An 18,837-nucleotide genomic window follows, 5' to 3' on the forward strand; every position below is an offset into this window, starting at 1 on the left:
AATAGTAAAAAAGAAAAGGGTTAGGCGCTGAAACGAACTTTTTGTATAAATACCACCACTATCCCACGCAAGTTTTCGCAAACTACTTCCAAAAAAATATCTCTTGCTTCTCTCTGTGAGTCCCAACAACCAGAGATAGTGTTCCGGGCCAGTTGAGTAACTGTAAGCGGTTTGCCTTTTCTGTGTTTCTGGTTGAGTTCATGTGTTTTGAGCTGACTTTTTCTTTTTTGGAAACTTGTTTCGAGCTGATTTTTGATACGTTGAAGTATGATTTATTTGGGAAATGCTGATTCTTCTGCTTGGAATCATGCTTTTGTTTCAGTGCTGATTGTGTATGTGGGAATGTGGAATCTAATCCGACGGTGGAAAATCTTTGATACTTTTTGTGTATTTGCTTTGTTTGATTAGTTAATTGTTCGTGATGAATTTTGAAATAGTACAGAGAGTGTGAAATGATACCAATTTGGATCGGCATTATATTTGATCGTATGTTTTGATCGGAACTTTTAATATTACGAATACGAATTAATTCAATTTTACTTTATCGTGTAATATTTCAAGCTTTTTATTTCAGTTTCGAGGCTATGCTGAGATTAAAAATGGCGAAAATCCAGGCATATTTTATTGGATTTTTGGCATTGTGCTACTGCACAGCCATATCTAATGCGGAGTATACGATTTATAAAGATCCAAAAAGACCCATCAATGATCGGATCAAGGATCTGATGGAGAAGATGACCTTAGAGGAAAAGATAGGCCAAATGACGCAAATTGAACGATCGGTTGCATCAACTGAAGTCATGAAGAAGTACTATATAGGTTGTCCCATCAATGCAGTCTTGTCCTCTATATGAACTGATATTTACTGCAACTCCTCAATCGATATACTATTTTGAATCTTGGGTTTGGTGCAGGAAGCGTGCTGAGTGGTGGAGGAAGTGTTCCGGCTTCACAGGCATCCCCTGAGACCTGGGTGGACATGGTGAACAGCTTTCAGAAGGGATCATTGTCTACCAGGCTTGGAATTCCGATGATATACGGAATTGATGCGGTTCATGGACACAACAACGTGTATAAGGCTACAGTTTTTCCCCACAATGTTGGCCTTGGAGCTACTAGGCAAGTGCCTACACGGTTTTTCTGATTTGTTTCTTTGTTTTTTATCTTTGCAAAGATGGATCTTTGCTATTCCTTTTGGAGCTTTTGAAGGCAATGATCTTGTGAATTATTTTCAAGAAAACTGAATGACCGAATCAAGAACTTTAAGACAAAGCGAAGCAGCCAATTTTACTAAAAAAAATATTTGAAGCTTTTAGTTACAGTAATATATATGTGTGTGATTTTGACAGAGATCCTGGACTGGTAAAGAAAATTGGAGCTGCAACTGCACTTGAAGTCAGAGCTACTGGCATTCCATATGTTTTTGCTCCTTGCATTGCGGTAACTGGTCTATTGTAATTCATTCATTATAAAATTTTAAGGGATTTTGATATAAGATATAATACCGAGTTCTTTTCCACAAACAGGTTTGCAGAGATCCAAGATGGGGTCGATGTTATGAAAGCTACAGCGAAGATCCAGCCGTGGTTCGTTCCATGACTGAGATCATACCTGGATTACAGGGAGATATACCTGCAAATTCTTCTAAAGGAGTTCCCTTCATGGCTGGACAGTGAGTCTCTCTCTTGAATCTTAGTCCCTCCTTTCTTCGTATTTATTTACCATACATTATTTTTCCAATTTATATATGTTAGATGGTGAGCACAGAATAAAATATCCATTAGTATTGCCTAATGTGCGAGAAGGAAAGTTCCATGCGAATAGCTTCGCTGGAGGTTAAATAATGGCACAACTCTCAAGGGATAGTGACTCCTTTGGCATCATGCAAAAGGTCGAGGACTAGTGTCATGGACCATAACTCCACCGTGTGAGTGGCGGGAAAGGGGCACGAATTAAGCAAATAAAACCACAGTTTGACTTGGCTAGATATTAACTGTCAGAAAAAGTTGCGTGTATATTTTTCTTGGTGAGGTGTGGTGACTGTGTGGCCTATTTTAGTAAAGGAAAGAGATGTATCTGTCTTGTGGTTACAATTGTGCGCCAATTCATTTCCAAGACTCGACGTGCTTACGACTTATATGCATTAATACTATATCCAATAATCCGATTTTAATTTTGGACAAGTGAGGTCTTAAAATTCGCAAGAAGAAATATGATAATTAAAGTAGTGAAACGTATCTATTTACAAAATTTTAATTATAAATATGCAAAAACAATGATAAATAAATTACATGTGTTTGTTTGTTTTTGGTTCAGGAATAAGGTAATAGCATGTGCGAAACACTACGTTGGTGATGGTGGAACCACAAAAGGGATAAATGAGAATAACACAGTAGCAACCAGGCATGGATTGCTCAGTATTCATATGCCAGCATACAACAATGCCATCATCAAAGGCGTTTCGACGGTCATGATCTCGTATTCGAGCTGGAATGGGATAAAGATGCATGCTAACCGCAATCTTGTCACTGGTTTTCTCAAGAACACTCAGAAATTCAGAGTATAATTTAGTTTGAAAGAAATTTAGAGTCAAAGTCTTGACATATGGTTTAAATGAATGAACTAAGCTCATTTGTCAATGTTTGTGAATGAATCATTTCAGGGATTTGTGATCTCGGATTGGCAAGGAATTGATCGAATCACTTCTCCACCTCACGCGAACTATACTTACTCTATCCTAACTGGAATCACTGCTGGAATTGACATGGTATCATTTGTTGCTTGAATGAATATATGCGTTCATATAAGTTTGGTGTGAAGTATATATTGATGAGCTATCATGTATATATATTGCAGATCATGGTTCCCTATAATTATACTGAATTTATTGACGGCCTCATCTCCTTGGTGAAAAATGACTTCATTCCCATGACTCGAATTGATGATGCCGTGAAGAGGATTTTAAGAGTTAAATTTACAATGGGTCTCTTTGAGCATCCGTTGGCTGATTATAGCATGACCAAGTACCTAGGAAGCCAGGTTCACACAAAATTTCTCTTTATCTATGTCCTCCAAGAATAAATGTTTGAAGTTTTTGCGTCATTCATGCTTAAACATGACAGGAACATAGAGAACTGGCGAGAGAAGCTGTAAGAAAATCACTTGTTCTTCTTAAAAATGGCGGATCTGCAGACGAGCCGGTGATACCACTTCCTAAGAAGGCATCAAAGATACTTGTTGCTGGAACACATGCTGACAATATTGGTAACCAGTGTGGCGGCTGGACGATTCAATGGCAAGGACAGAGTGGCAATATTACGTCTGGTAAATTCAACAACCTTTCATTTATCTATTCAGACATTTAGGGGGCTCTTAGCAATATTTTTGAATACCTGAAAAAGATTACACTTGCTATGATCAGGTACCACGATCTTGAATGCCATCAAGAACACAGTAGACCCTGAAACAGAAGTGGTGTTTGTGGAGAATCCCGACTCCGGATACGTTAAATCCCACAAATTCGATTATGCCATTGTTGTAGTTGGTGAACCTCCTTACGCAGAGACATTTGGAGACAACCTTAAGTTGACACTTCCTGATCCTGGACTGAGCAGCATAACAACTGTCTGTGGCTCGATAAAATGTGTAGTCGTTCTTATCACGGGCCGTCCAGTCGTGATTCAGCCATATCTGGTTCAAATCGATGCACTTGTAGCTGCTTGGCTTCCAGGAACAGAAGGCCAAGGTGTCGCTGATGTTCTGTATGGTGATTATGGTTTTTCGGGCAAACTTCCACGCACGTGGTTCAAAACCGTTGATCAACTTCCGATGAACGTCGGGGATCGACATTACGACCCGCTATTCCCATTTGGATATGGACTCACTACAGAATCTGTGAAGGCTTAAATAGATTCTCACCTTTGTCGTTTGTCTGATTGAGAATTTTATTAGAAAGAAAATAAGGTTGACATTCTTGATCATTTATTTATTTACTTTGTTGACCATTAGCTAGTAACTAGTTTATCCTATGTTCACTGAACGCTACATTTTTTAAAAAGAGAAAAAAAAGTATTAAAAACGCTACTGCTGCTATCTTTAGCAAAACCGTGTTGTTAATTCGGTTATCCAACTGGGCCTACTGGATCGCTTTCGATTGGACCTAATTTTTGGACATGTTTGTTTCGATTTCACTTTTTAAAACCAAATGTAGACGGCGGCCCAAATGTTGTGAGAGACTTATAATAACTTAAAGTTTTTACCAAATATTGTTGAGATCTAACATGGGATGTTATTGGAGAAATAGAATCAAACATGTTTCTTCTAAAATTTTGATAAAAATTAGCTACATCACTAAATGTCATAATTTTTTCAAAACTAGAAATGATTTATATGGAACAATTTTCTTACTTCACGTCCATATGGTACTATTTGATTTTGGTGATAGGATAATTAAAAGATGTGTAATCAGAGTGATAAAATACATGGTAATGATATAATTTTAATATAATTTAATAATTTCATATATAATTTTTCAGTTACTAACCCTCACCAGTTGGGTAGAAATACAATAAATTTTATTTTTTTTTTCCACGGCTAGAATTTAAGAACGTCAAGTATGAATTTAATTTTTTTTTTAATTTGAATTATATTGAAAACTCGATCATGAGCCGGTACAAGAAGACGTACAGAGATTTGAATTAATCATGTAGTTGTGTCATGTGTGTATATATATAAATGAACGTGTTAAAATTAAGAAAACAAATTAAAAAATAGGAATCCTCGAATGACTTCTTCGAAGCCATAACTCAAACATGACCATGTAAAAAGCGTCAAAATCAACTGGCAAATGATGCCACTGGAAATGGTTCTGCACCTTCATCACGTGATTCTGCAACTTCAAGTACTCGTCGAAGCTTATTTGTTGGAGTATTTTCTTCAGAATTGGGATGTCCATTCTCGCAACAATAACTGAGAATCTGTTCCAATTTAAGATATCAGCATAAGGAAGGTCGCAGTGATCTGCTAAAATCACCGGCACGCAACCGTAGTACAACGAATCCCCTACTCGAGCTCATGTGTTCACTTCGAATCCTTTGGCGTGAATGCAGTACTTGCTACTCAAAAGGGCTTCTGAGTATGGCGTTTTGAGACGGGCTTGATGACCAAAATCTCAGTGAAAAGTTGAAAATCATAAGTGAGTAGTATTTGATAAATAATTAATTTGACACTAACTTGTTATTAGAATTATTTTTGTAAAAAGCATAATCATCATATCAACTTCTGAATTTTAATTAAATTAAGTATAATTAAGTTAACACATATTTAATCGGTAATTTATAATTAGCAATCTAAATCTTAACAAGATTATGTTAATATAATTATTTATAAAAATTAAATCCAAATATAATTAAAAACACGCACAAGCACAAAAACTCATGAAAATGCCGTGTAATAGATTTGTTAATTTGTTTTTTTTTTTTTTTATATTTTCTTTGCTCGAGATAAGCAATATTGAGGTGTACGTTCAAATCTGGTAAGTAGTACGGAAAATTACATTATATCTTTATAGCATGAAATAATATCATATTTGTACTCTGGAAAAAAATATGACCGCGTTATCCCATTACCTATTTTATCATTTATATCCTACTGGTGACTTTTTGCGTATGTTTATATGGCGAATTTTTATTTATTATCTAAATATGATATTTTTATTATTTTAAGTTAATAGTTTTTTAAATATTTTTCAATTATGAGTGATGCATTATCTAAAAATTTAAAAACAAAGAAAATGATATGAATAAATTTTTGAATTTTAAAATATATGTAAATTAATGTATAGTTGTAATTTTAAATGTCTCGTGATATGATAATTATAAAGCGCGCCGGAAATATATTAAGTAAAAAAATATTATTTATTATGTACAAAAAAGAATATTAAGGGGAAATAGAAAAAGAAAACAAAAGGAGACAACTGATGTCGGTTTATTCCATAACATCGGCCCAAGCTATATCCAATTATATGAAAACAAAAAGAAATAAACGAAAATAGCAATAACCACGTGTCAATATTCTATTTGCCATTAAATATTATGGTACTACAATAGTCTGTTACTCTTGCTCCATATCTCGAACTCCCCGCTTTACCCTTACCTTTGCCTGTAATACCCAAAATATTCCCTTCGAAAGCCCACGCCCAGAAAACCCAGAAGCCTACCATCCATTCTCTCTCTAAATATCCCTCCCTCTCTTCTCCCTCTCTTCTCCCATTCGCATTATTCTGATTTCCCCGTCAATTTATCAATCAGGCGGTGGCAATATATCCGGCCATGACGATGATGACGCCTCATCCGTCGGATGTAACTCGGCTTTCTTCTTTTTTGCTTATATTCGCTCGTATTTGCTCTTAAAAATTTTACGCTTCTATTCCGCGTACTTGTGCATGTAGTACTGGATTATTGTAATTGGTGTATTTGTGGCGGAGAATCTGTTGTCTACCTATCTGTGCCTGTGTCTATATTGGGGGATGAATCTTTTGTGATCGACTAGGGTTTTGCTTGAGTGAAGGGGAGGTTTAAATTACTGAATTGAATCTTATTTTAGTTCTATTTTGTTGATTTAATGCAAGGGAATTTTTTTTTTGCTTTTTTTTTATTTCACTGGATCGAACTCTTGTTCCTGCCTTTGTGATTCTAGCAACAAGAAGATGAAGAGATGCTAGTGCCGCACTCAGATTTAGTTGATGGTCCGCAGCCTTTAGTGGAAGGTCCGCAGCCTATGGAAGGTGATCCTTTCCACAGTACTTGAATCTTTGTTTATTTATTTGTAGCCAGATTCACTGGTTGGACTCCTGTTGGTCCAATTTTCTTATTTGTATTGAAACAAGAGTTTGATAGTGCTTTTGATTTCCAGCGACTGCAGCAGAGAGTAATGGAACAGTAGAAAACCAGGCCAGTGATGAGCCACAGGCATCACACTTTACATGGGCGATCGAGAACTTTTCCCGATTGAATATAAAGAAGCTTTATTCTGATGTCTTCACTGTTGGAGGTTATAAATGGTAATCGGTAGATGTAATTTTGCTCCATCTTGTCGTTTTTATATCTGTATAAGGAAGGATATTGATTTTGTTTTGTTGTATCCACATTGTTGGCATGCAATTCATTTTTTGAATTCTGTTGTAGATAAAATTCTTGATTTTTTTTCCTTTTTTCTTGAGCAAAGAATTTCTTATTTTCGTTACCACTTTCTTACAGAATATGAATATGACTTGATTTCGGTTTGACTTGCATGGATTAAGGCTTTCTGAAAGACTTATTTTCGCTTAGACTTACAATGGTTTTTGCAGGCGGGTGCTTATATTTCCTAAAGGAAATAATGTGGAGTACTTGTCAATGTATTTAGATGTGGCTGATTCAGCGACCTTGCCTTATGGGTGGAATAGATATTCACAGTTTAGTTTGGCGGTAGTTAATCAGATGCATAACAAGTATACGATCAAAAAAGGTATCTTCTAAAACTGGCCCGATCTAATTGCAAGTTGTTAAAGCTGGAACTGCAATTTGTTCTATGTTTTAATCGAAACATATTCTCATAGTTCCCCAGTTGGATGTTATCTTAAAATGTTCACAAAAATAAGATGAGAAAATGATAAAAAACTTGTGGAATATAAAATTATAATCGATTTATTATGCTCTTCATTGTGAAGATACTGGCTTCTTCACCATTCTCAATTTGTTGTGTTGTCTTTTGGCTCCTCATGATTTAGTGTTTCAGAAATGGAGTTTTGTCTATTATTCCCAAACTAAAATTTAGCACCGAAAAGTATGCATATGTGAAATCTACAATTTCTCCATTCTATTGGATGTATATTGTTAGTTAATATTTGATTATCATTACATTATCATCGTTTTTACGAATGATCTAATGTCACTTTGGTCTGATGAGTTAGTTAAATTTTCATTTTGTTTTATTAAATTTCTTGTCGAGGTGCATAAAATAGAATATATTGACCTTTCATCATTCAGCCATTCAAATGATTTTTTTTACCTGGATTATTATTTTTTGATGTGTTGATTGGCTTTTGCATGTTTCACAGACACACAACACCAATTCAACCAAAGGGAGAGTGATTGGGGTTTCACATCGTTCATGCCTCTTAGCGAGCTTTACGATCCTAATAAGGGATACCTCGTGAATGATATTTGTATTGTTGAAGCTGATGTAGCTGTACGTAAGGTTGTTGATTACTGGGCATATGACTCAAAGAAGGAGACAGGCTATGTTGGACTTAAGAACCAGGGAGCTACTTGTTACATGAACTCGTTGCTCCAAACCTTGTACCATATCCCTTACTTTAGAAAGGTTACAATAGGTTCTCATGCTATAGCTAGTTCAGATTTGTTTTTTTTTATATGCGCTCATGATTAGGGAAGCACAAAGAAGCCTCACTTGAAAAATGTTTTATCAGGCTGTGTATCATATGCCGACAACAGAAAATGATAACCCCTCAGGGAGCATCCCCTTGGCTTTACAGAGTTTGTTTTATAAGCTTCAATACAATGACACTAGTGTGGCTACAAAAGAACTTACCAAGTCGTTTGGATGGGATACATATGATTCCTTCATGCAACATGATGTGCAAGAACTTAACAGAGTTCTATGTGAAAAGCTAGAAGACAAGATGAAGGTATGGTGTCTGACTACACGCCCTTCTTTAAATATTCTTTTTTCCTTTTGTTATTGTGATGTAATTGTGGTTATTTTACTGGCGCAGGGAACTGTTGTCGAAGGTACTATACAAAAGTTGTTTGAGGGGCACCATATGAATTACATTGAATGTATCAATGTTGACTTCAAATCTACAAGAAAAGAATCATTTTATGGTATTAGTTGTTTTTTTGACTTATGATATTGGTTAGTGGTGGACGGATGTGTGACATAAGTTCTTTTTGGCGGCAGACCTACAACTTGACGTAAAAGGTTGTAAAGATGTTTATGCTTCCTTTGACAAATATGTGGAAGTTGAGCGTCTCGAAGGAGATAACAAATATCAAGCTGAAGAACATGGTCTGCAGGTAAATTGCTCGGCTTCTCTATTAAATAATGACATAATGTGTCTTTAAATTTTTTAATTCTTGCCGAAGCTAAAAGATTCATCTGATAGTAATGATTCTTGAGACTCACCAATGAAATCATATTACCGGTAGCTGAAGGATCGAATTATCATGGTTCCAGTCTCTAGAGACTGTGGTTGTGAGAGCATATTCGGCTTTTAAACATCATAAAAATTATAATGTTTTGCGTTTGTTGAGCTCAACGAGAAAATTGGAAATATGAATAATTAAAGTTTTTATGGGTGAGATCGAATTGAGAATTAGGTCAATCACTGAAGTTAAACAGCAGGCCTCTGGTAAAAATAGAGGTTAAAACTACATGTATAGTGAAAAGAATTTAAGGACACAATTACATTTGAGTCTTATTTGAATTTGAATTTTCTCTTCATTTGAATTTGGATTGCAAACAGTCCTTGGTGATCTTATAAGTGTTATAAATGTTTGACAATATATAAATAACTGCTTCTTATGGACCACTAGAAGGAAAGTGACGATTTTAGAAATTTAGAAATTAATGGTTTTCTGTACTTATCAATTATGGCACTCTTCTCTACTGAAGTTCTATTTTCATGGTAGGCAGGAAATTTGTTTACTTTATTTATAAATGAAAATATCATTTGGCTTTTTTGTGCATCTTTTTGATTCAATCCGTGAATCATAATGTAGTTTAATCCATGTGTCATTTCATTGTAGTGGCCACTTCGTATCTAAGTATTGATTTGATGAATTTATTTAAATCATAGGATGCGAAGAAGGGTGTCTTATTCATTGACTTTCCTCCAGTTCTCCAGCTTCAGTTAAAGCGCTTTGAGTATGATTTTATGAGAGATACAATGGTCAAGGTTAGTAGCTTGAATGTTGTTGTCTACTATAGTTTTACTTGAGTAATGTGATTATTTTGCTTGCTTGTTATATTAGCATGTGCTGACTGCTGACAGCATGTATGATTATTGATTTATAATTTTTACCTCTTTGGTGTATAGCAGACACAGATGCCCATCATGTGATCTTAAATCTCTTTGTCAACATTAGAGGATTAATACCTTAATGCATATATTGTTGACTGTTTTTTTCTTTAATCATCTTGATTTGTGCTTTGTGTCTGGTTCATATTGAGATCCTTAGAGCAAACATAGTCTTGCAATGTATTGCACTCGCTTAATTTTCATTGCTAATGTTGATATCCAGACAATACATCCAATTTTGTTGATTGTGAATTCTATGTTGAAGTAGGTTGATCATTTTACACTTTTTTTACTGTAGGAAATTCTCTTTCCCTAGAAACAACCTTTTCCATTGGAACTTCAATGCGGTGTCCATATTATATTTATAACTTTATTGCTCACTATTATTATCAGATGAGTTTACTTTTCCTTAATTTGATGTATACTTTCAGTGATGTTGAAAATATGCTTCGTGGTGCAGATAAATGACCGTTATGAATTTCCATTGGAGCTTGATCTTGACAGGGAAAATGGCAAGTTCTTGTCACCGGAAGCAGATAGAAGTGTTCGAAACCTCTACATGCTTCATAGGTTGGTTTGCACTCCCTTTTCTTTTATCTACATATTTTCTGTTTTGTTTCTTTATCTTTATCTTTACAACATGCCTCTGTAATGTTATCTGCGCATCTGTTTTGATTACTGATTATTTTCTCTTAACCTTTTTTTTTCAATTACCTCTTTTATCCTACAGTGTCTTGGTTCATAGTGGTGGGGTACATGGTGGACATTATTATGCTTTCATCCGGCCTACACTAACTGATCAATGGTATGTGTTTTTACACCTGAAGAATCTCACCTACCCCCTCCTTAAGCTGACTTTAACGCTCTATTGGACAGTTAAGGTTGATTGAAATGCAGCTTTTTGTAATCCACCCACCAGTTAACGTAGTCTTGATCGCTTAATAATCTCAGTTCTATTTTCCTTGAATAAATGTGGCCTATTCTTTTATTTGCTGCACCGGAGTTGTGGTTTAGGTTTGATTTAGAGTCTTGAAATACTACATCAGATATTGTGATATTGTAATTCCCTGTTCAGGTATAAATTTGATGATGAGAGAGTCACTAAGGAAGATATGAAGAAGGCATTAGAGGAGCAGTATGGTGGCGAGGAAGAGGTGATATAATTACCCTTTAAATTTGATATTGCCCTACCTCCTTTTATCTTACACATCTCCTTTTCATCCTGCAGTTGCCGCAGACAAATCCTGGCTACAACAACACTCCATTCAAATTTACAAAATACTCTAATGCATACATGCTTGTTTATATTAGAGTGAGTGACAAGGATAAGATAATTTGTGATGTGGATGAGAAGGACATTGCGGAACATCTTCGGGTAATTTTTGAACTGATAACAGTTTGCATCCTATCACGTAATTATTTGGAGTAAGATAGTGATGAAATATCTCATTCGCCACCCTCTCCAGATAAGACTGAAAAAGGAACAGGAAGAAAAGGAAGATAAGAGAAGATATAAGGCTCAGGCTCATCTTTACACTATAATCAAGGTTATTGTTCTCGTTTGGCAAACTTTATCATGCAACGTTTCTGTGTTTTTGCAAAATTGGCTGCTAAGTAATATTTTATCATTTTTTAGGTTGCACGAGATGAAGATTTGAAGGAACAGATTGGAAAGGATATATATTTTGATCTTGTTGATCATGACAAAGTCCGTAACTTCCGAATTCAGAAACAAATGTCTTTTAACCTTTTCAAGGTACTTTAGTAATGTTCCATTTTATGTCGGGTCTTATGATTTCTGAATGTGTTCCAGAAGACAAATTGGTGTGCGTAACTATTCTTTGGTTTTGTTTTCTAAAGTTGATGTAAATATTTTGAAATGCTCGAATGTATTGGGTTATTTAATTTTGTAATGATTTGTGGGGTATTTTTAATTTGAAAGTATAGTCTATTGGGTCTGTATATGATATGACAATCGAGTTGTTTTGGAACAATGTGAAAAATTGAATAGAAAATGATGATTGTATAGAAAAATGTGAAACCAGATTTTATTTTAAAATCCTTTCATGCTTTTGGGTAAAGTGCTAGCTAAAATCGTATTTGTTATTCAAGGAGGAGGTTGCCAAAGAATTTGGAATACCAGTTCAATTTCAGCGTTTCTGGATTTGGGCTAAGAGGCAGAACCACACCTATCGCCCAAACCGCCCATTAACTCCACATGAGGAAGCACAGACGGTAAATATATTTGCACTTCCCGGTTCCAAATTTTTTGTTGATAATGATATTGACGCACTTTATGAGAATGTTTACTATCTCTGTATCTCAAGTATATCGAATTACCCTGCACAGTAACCTTTTGAGATTGATAGATGTACAATGTAGGGGCCAGTATGCTCATATTACAATAATTAATTATTAATTTGTGACAACGGTCTGTGAAAGTATGTTTTGAAAGTAATCACTGGCAATATGAAATCTTTTGTTTGAATAAATATTTTTTTGTTCGCTATGAGATCTGAGCCAGACCATAATAATTGAAATTTCATTTGTAGGATGCAAATTGAGAGCTTTAGATTATTAAGTTTACAGAAGCTATTGAGGGGTAAAATAATTTTTTTTTGTAAGGCTGGAATGTAATATGAAATAGGAAGAAAAGGGAGGAGTAGCTGAACCTTTTTTTTCCTGGGCATAACGTTTTTGGGAGTGTTAGTATGAGCCTCTTTAGAACGATAAATTCTGCAAACTGCTGCAATTTCAGTTCAAACTGAAACCCATCATTTAACTTGACTGGTTACGAAGTTTCCAATGTGAACAGAAGTACTACACAAAATCTGAAAAATGGCCAACTGTTGGCTGTTTCTGAGTTAAGTTCAGGGTTTTATGATTTTGAATTCGAGCAAGTTGCTCAATCAGAGTTTATCATGCTCATGTATAGGAAAACAAAAAATTACCTGCACTAGTGGTTTGTGAATTGTGAGTCAAGCAAAAACACCTGGATTTTCAAACAGTTTTTAGCCAATAACAGGCCAAAGAAATCTGGGAAACGATAATTTTTAACCTTACAGGATCAAATAATCAGCGTTTTTGTTTGTTTGGTTTTCAACATACTTTTTACTATGTTGGAACTACCATGTGCAGGTTGGAGCTTTGAGGGAAGTCTCCAATAAGGCCCACAATGCTGAGCTGAAATTGTTTCTGGAAGTAGAGCGTGGACAGGTTTTTTTTTCCACGTTAAAGATTAATTTGTCACTTTTGCAGTTATGCTTGACTGCCTAACTATATATGGTTTAATTGTATGATTGTCCTACAACCATTTGAATGTGGCTATGGTGGGATTTTAGTTCCCCTGATTCTACTATTTTTAATGATTTGATGTTAGGATTTTCTTCCGGTTCCTCCACCTGAAAAAATCAAGGACGACATACTTTTGTTCTTTAAGCTTTATGATCCTGAAAAAGAAGAGCTCCGGTATTTTTACTCTCCAATATATATTACTTTCTTGTTTTTTTATATCGTGCTTGTCATTTTATTTTGTGATACACTATATATTACAGGTATGTTGGTAGACTTTTTGTAAAAAGTTCTAGCAAGCCTGTTGAGATTTTGACAGAACTAAATCAATTGGCTGGATTTTCTCCTGATGAAGAGATCGAACTCTATGAGGTTTGCCCATCTCTCCGTTATGCAGTACATTCGAACTGCCCATAGCTAGTTAATAGCATGCATCATATTTGTTTATACCTTTTTCTTGTTTGACATTTTACAGGAAATAAAATTTGAGCCTAATGTAATGTGTGAACGACTTGATAAAAGAGCTTCATTCCGGTTTAGTCAGGTTTCATTGGTTGTGTACTTTTATTATTTGACTTATAGTTTCTATAATTTTTATTTAATCTATGTTCTCTCTCCTTTTCTCTTCCCATACTTATTCTTTCTCTCGTAGATTGAAGATGGGGACATCATTTGCTTCCAGAAACACCCTCCTCCCGAAAGTGAAGAGCAAATCCGGTTTCCCGATGTCCCGTCATTTTTGGAATATGTGAAAAATCGACAGGTCTATAGTTGCATATCTTTTCAAATGGTCTGGAAGGGTCTTTTTGGTGTGTCAGTTAAAATAATATATATTGTGACTGAGGAAATCCATTGTCGTCCATATTGATTCGGGATACTCATAGTTAATTAAATGTTCATGCTTTAAGCACTTTCTAACCTCCATATTTTGTTGAATTTATTAGTACACAGTCCCAGAAAATCTGTTTACCGCCCTTCTAGGTCATTCTATTAGCTTGCTTATCTTTCTTTCTTCTCTCTCTCTCTCTCTCTCAGTATTGTTGAGATGTAGGTCAGTAATCATTCCTGCTTTGTAAAGCTTTTCGTCGTTATTTATATTATTGGAAAACTTGTTTGATTTCTATGTTTTCCCATTTGAAGAAAATCTTTGTTATAAAGCTATAATCCTGCACTTCATTACCCCATTTTCAAAGTTGTTTTTCAGCATATATTGGTGCGTGCAGATTGTGCATTTTAGAACGTTGGAGAGACCCAAGGAAGACGAGTTTAGCCTGGAATTGTGAGTACATTCTGACACCATAACCAAACTGTTGGAATTGCTTCTTTTTTCCTCTGTTTATTTATTTGTTGCAGTCTTTTATCAAATTTCCATGACAATATGTTGCATGAATTAATAGAGCAAAGAATCACACCTACGATGATGTTGTGGAAAGAATTGCTCAGCGTCTTGGATTAGATGATCCATCTAAAATTCGACTCACTACTCACAATTGTTACTCTCAGCAACCGAAACCTAACCCTGTCAAATACAGATCAGTGGACCATTTGTTAGACATGCTTGTCCACTACAATCAGGTAGCTCTTTTTTTATCCATTATCACGGTCATCATCATTATTGATATTTTCTTTTGGGGGCGAGAGAAGAGTTGTTTAAGATGGTCGCAGGTTGGTGGGATGTGGGTATAGATCTGACAGATTGATCAATATACTTTCCTTTACAGATTTCTGATATACTGTATTATGAAGTACTGGACATTCCCCTTCCAGAATTGCAATGCCTAAAAACTCTCAAAGTTGCATACCATCACGCCACAAAGGATGAGGTGCTGTTGTTGATGTGCTGTATGCTTGTGATATTCTTTTCAATTTGAGTTGGGATAATTTTATGACATACATCACATTGTCTTTTTGTAGGCTATAATTCTCAATATTAGATTGCCAAAACAAAGCACTGTCGGAGATGTGCTTAATGAGATCAAAACAAAGGTTGGGATTCATGCTGGAGCAAGTTGTATTGTGAATTTCTAATGTTGTTGAGATGGAGCTTCTTGTTTCTTCAATCATCCTTAAAATTTCACCACCCAGCAGAAATTTTTCATGCTTGTTCTTGTGGACCTATAGGAGAATCAGATGCTAAAAACTGAAATTAACTTGTGACAACAGATCCGTTCGTCCTACCTTGACACTCATGCCTGATTATCCTCGACTTTTAAGATTAAAACTGAAACTAACATCTTTTTGTAATTATTGACAGGTAGAGTTGTCTCATCCAAATGTGGAACTTAGGCTGCTTGAAGTTTTCTATCACAAGATTTACAAGGTAATTTTTCATTGGTCTGGCATTGGTTTTTTGGCTTTTACATCAATAATAATTTTCTAGAGTCATAATCCACCTTACTTTTAGAAACTACCATCTTCAGAAGTGTTCTTGGATTCAGGATTATCATCCCCAAATTAGATGGCTAGTTGTTTGGGTCAATCAATCTTATCCTCAACTGCCTGAAGAATTTACCTTGACTTGAACCATGTGAAATTTATAACCCAAGTCTTAATTAAAAACCTTTGATAATTCAGATGATCCTTGAATTGATTTCAGTATATTGTGTGGGTTCTGTAATTCACAATGTACATTCCGCTAATATTGTTTTGCAGATATTTCCAATCAACGAGAAGATTGAGAATATAAATGATCAGTACTGGACTCTACGTGCTGAAGAGGTATCACCTGCTTTTTGAAATTGTTGTTACCTTTTCATCTATCTTTTTTCTATAGCTAGCTGTTCCCTGGTTGAGTTTTATTACTTGTAAGTTTTAAAGCTTAATTGTAAACTGCATAAATTGTTGGGAAGGACACCAACTTTTTTGAAAATCTTAACCACTTTTGGGTGGAAAGGCATAATTTTGCAGTGTCAAATGAATTTTCACTTCTATATTTCAGGGTTCCAAGTATGATTTTTTCCTTTCATTGGTAGGAACCGTGATATTTTGCCTCAGTTTACATGTTTATTCTAGTGGCTTACGGTTCAACTTGTTTTATTCTATAATAGGTTCCAGAAGAAGAGAAGAATCTTGGACCCAATGATCGCTTGATTCATGTTTACCATTTCACAAAGGAGAATGCTCAGAATCAAGTGGTACCCATAGCATTCACATAATTTCTATGCTAATTGCCATTTATTTTTGCTTGTTATTCTTGCACAGGGTTAATATATTGTTAGAATATTAAGCTTGATTGATGCGCAAAACCAAATGAACCTTAGGCATGTGTACTTACAAGCGCTTTAAAATTTTCTTCATAATTTCTTTTAACAGCAAGTCCAGAACTTTGGTGAACCCTTCTTTTTGGTCATACATGAGGGTGAAACATTGGCAGATGTTAAAATACGCGTTCAAAAGAAATTGCAGGTTCCCGATGAGGAATTTTTGAAGGTATGTTCCATCTCAGGTTAATTCTAGTTATCCTTATCAAACCATTACACTTCATTTACCTGAAGTTTTTACCAATTTTGTCTCCAAACTTGTATGTCATTTGATACTCTAATTCAAAATCCAGTGGAAATTTGCCTTTTTGTCATTGGGACGCCCGGAGTACCTTGAGGATGCTGACATTGTCTCCAGTCGTTTTCAGGTTTCCTGTTTGAATCTTATTGTTATTAGTAGATTTTCATTTTCAGAAATTTTTATGGTGTTATCAAGTAACATGTACATCCTATCTTTCAGAGAAGAGATGTTTATGGTGCTTGGGAGCAGTATCTTGGGTTAGAACACTCTGATACTACTCCTAAAAGGGCTTATGCTGCCAATCAGGTAACACTTCGTCACAACATAAAGAACATTAACTATTTATTTCTAATAACTTTGGTTTCAACGTTGTGTGTACAGATTTGGTTAACCGAGTTTACCCCTAAAAGACTACGAGTATTTGCTTGAACATGATCTTGAAGTTTTCTTTGTTTTCTGTCTTGCAGAACCGCCACATGTTTGAGAAGCCTGTGAAAATATACAATTAATTATAATTTTGTTTACCTAAATCTGAAAGCCACAATTCGAACGCGGGATTTTTCAACTGTGGATATGCTAAGGAGAATATATGGCAGAAAGGATGTGTGATGCTGCTTTTTCTACCGTTCTTTCTTGGACATATAGTCACCCCTTTGGCTATTATTTTTGTCCTCTGACTTGGCTGGGGGAATAGTGTTTTGCTTTGTGTCCCATTGTCACCTGCTCTTGAAGTAGCCGGGAAGATTTATGTCGTCCCCGTAATTTATGTTATGAGCATGACAAGATTTTGGTGGATGGGGCTGCAAGGTTGGTAGGTATAGTTAGGAGTTCCGTACCACGTTCTCTTTAATTTTATTATTTTTCTTTTGAGGTTCTTTTCACCCCCCCTTTGGTATAGTTATGAGTTCCGTACGACTTCTCTTTAATTTTGTTAATTTTCGCTTGAAGTTCTTTTCACCCCCTTTGGTTGTATTTCCTGTTTTTATAAATAGGGGAGATCACTTTGTAAAAGAAACAATTATGTTGCTATTTATAGAGCCATAAGCTTGGTTGGTCGATTTCGCCTACCGAGTTCATCAGGTGTAAATGATTCAGAACTTATAATGGTCTTGGCCAGGTGTTTCGTCCTATAATTTATACAAATAAGTAGCGTCTGTTTAAATTCATTTTTAAGGAGGTTAGTTTACCAGCCGACATTGATTCTTAGAATTTCTTTAATTTGGCGTCGTTTTGTTGGGTTTTCTATCCGATTCAACTTTTGTCCATTCTTACGATCGACGCTCGATGAATCATAGGACACTCCTTACAGAGAAGCAAGACTTGCGGGACCTCAATTCCCATGACGAGTACAGGCTACGCGGCCCTCATGGGCAAAGCAACACTGTCCCCGAGAGAGGAGTTCCATCAATATGTGGATGACTTGTTATCCAAACGATTGGGTTGATAAATTTAATAAAATACCATTCAAGGGAATGTACGATAAAAAAAAAATATCGGCTCTTGTCGATTTTCTTGCGGTGGATTTATTACTTCGTAAGTACGGCAAATTACTTTAGGTGGTTATTGATAGATGGATTTGATTTAGAAGAGAATTGGGTTGACGAATAACTTGAGATGAACTTTAAATGATATAAGTTTGGTTGTAGTTTGAAATTGTTTAAAGAACAAGAATTTTATGATATGTTCGGAATTTTATGAAGTTGATTTTGAATTGGAAAGAGAGATTTGATCATATAAATCATATTAGTGATGAATTTTAAAATAATATTTTATTTGAATGTATTTCAAATATACTACAATTATAATTGAAATTGTACAATGTGACTATTGAAATTGGATATGAGTTTCTGTAAACATTATTCTGAATATTTATTTACAAAATCGAGTTAAAGCATCATTGAAGCTATATAAATATAGGCTTGTGCTATTTTTATGTATACAAAATATGATAATTTTATACATAA

At 35.2% G+C, this 18,837-nt stretch overlaps 2 protein-coding genes across 3 annotated transcripts; both read left to right on the top strand.

Moving 5' to 3' along the window:
• Positions 1-3,980, top strand: LOC140825507 (uncharacterized). The gene is made up of 10 exons (XM_073187340.1): positions 1-162; positions 575-819; positions 915-1,119; positions 1,350-1,440; positions 1,527-1,672; positions 2,317-2,560; positions 2,663-2,767; positions 2,857-3,039; positions 3,123-3,324; positions 3,422-3,980. The coding sequence occupies exons 2-10, from the start codon at positions 585-587 to the stop codon at positions 3,904-3,906; spliced, it is 1,896 nt and encodes a 631-aa protein (XP_073043441.1). The 5' UTR covers positions 1-162; positions 575-584; the 3' UTR covers positions 3,907-3,980.
• A 2,197-nt stretch (positions 3,981-6,177) lies between these two features.
• Positions 6,178-17,952, top strand: LOC140825508 (ubiquitin C-terminal hydrolase 12-like). Of its 2 annotated transcripts, none has more exons than XM_073187342.1 (32): positions 6,178-6,359; positions 6,697-6,784; positions 6,922-7,060; positions 7,349-7,506; positions 8,099-8,364; positions 8,471-8,689; positions 8,777-8,885; positions 8,962-9,077; positions 9,860-9,958; positions 10,542-10,651; positions 10,812-10,886; positions 11,157-11,235; positions 11,310-11,456; positions 11,548-11,628; positions 11,718-11,837; positions 12,194-12,316; positions 13,220-13,297; positions 13,461-13,549; positions 13,636-13,744; positions 13,848-13,916; positions 14,025-14,135; positions 14,596-14,651; positions 14,770-14,947; positions 15,094-15,195; positions 15,287-15,358; positions 15,627-15,692; positions 16,025-16,090; positions 16,420-16,506; positions 16,685-16,801; positions 16,926-17,000; positions 17,093-17,179; positions 17,341-17,952. In XM_073187342.1, exons 1-32 carry the CDS (start codon positions 6,330-6,332, stop codon positions 17,380-17,382), a joined length of 3,363 nt encoding a protein of 1,120 aa, XP_073043443.1. In that variant the 5' UTR covers positions 6,178-6,329; the 3' UTR covers positions 17,383-17,952. The 2 variants fall into 2 exon arrangements, with proteins under 2 accessions (XP_073043443.1, XP_073043442.1); XM_073187341.1 differs by having other exon boundaries at positions 6,179-6,359; positions 6,913-7,060.
• The last annotated feature ends 885 nt before the right edge of the window (positions 17,953-18,837 follow it).

This window comes from Primulina eburnea, chromosome 3 (genome assembly GCF_022965805.1).
Source record: "Primulina eburnea isolate SZY01 chromosome 3, ASM2296580v1, whole genome shotgun sequence".
Classification (NCBI taxonomy): Eukaryota; Viridiplantae; Streptophyta; class Magnoliopsida; order Lamiales; family Gesneriaceae; genus Primulina; species Primulina eburnea.

Excerpts from the sequence above, each read along its gene's own strand:
- LOC140825508 (XM_073187341.1), top strand. The coding sequence starts at position 6,330 with ATGACGATGATGACGCCTCATCCGTCGGAT. Across the intron at positions 8,690-8,776 it reads AGCTAGAAGACAAGATGAAG|GGAACTGTTGTCGAAGGTAC; the intron begins GTATGGTGTCTG and ends TTACTGGCGCAG. Across the intron at positions 15,693-16,024 it reads TCTATCACAAGATTTACAAG|ATATTTCCAATCAACGAGAA; the intron begins GTAATTTTTCAT and ends ATTGTTTTGCAG.
- LOC140825507 (XM_073187340.1), top strand. The coding sequence starts at position 585 with ATGCTGAGATTAAAAATGGCGAAAATCCAGGCATATTTTATTGGATTT. Across the intron at positions 820-914 it reads CATGAAGAAGTACTATATAG|GAAGCGTGCTGAGTGGTGGA; the intron begins GTTGTCCCATCA and ends GGTTTGGTGCAG. Across the intron at positions 2,768-2,856 it reads TCACTGCTGGAATTGACATG|ATCATGGTTCCCTATAATTA; the intron begins GTATCATTTGTT and ends TATATATTGCAG.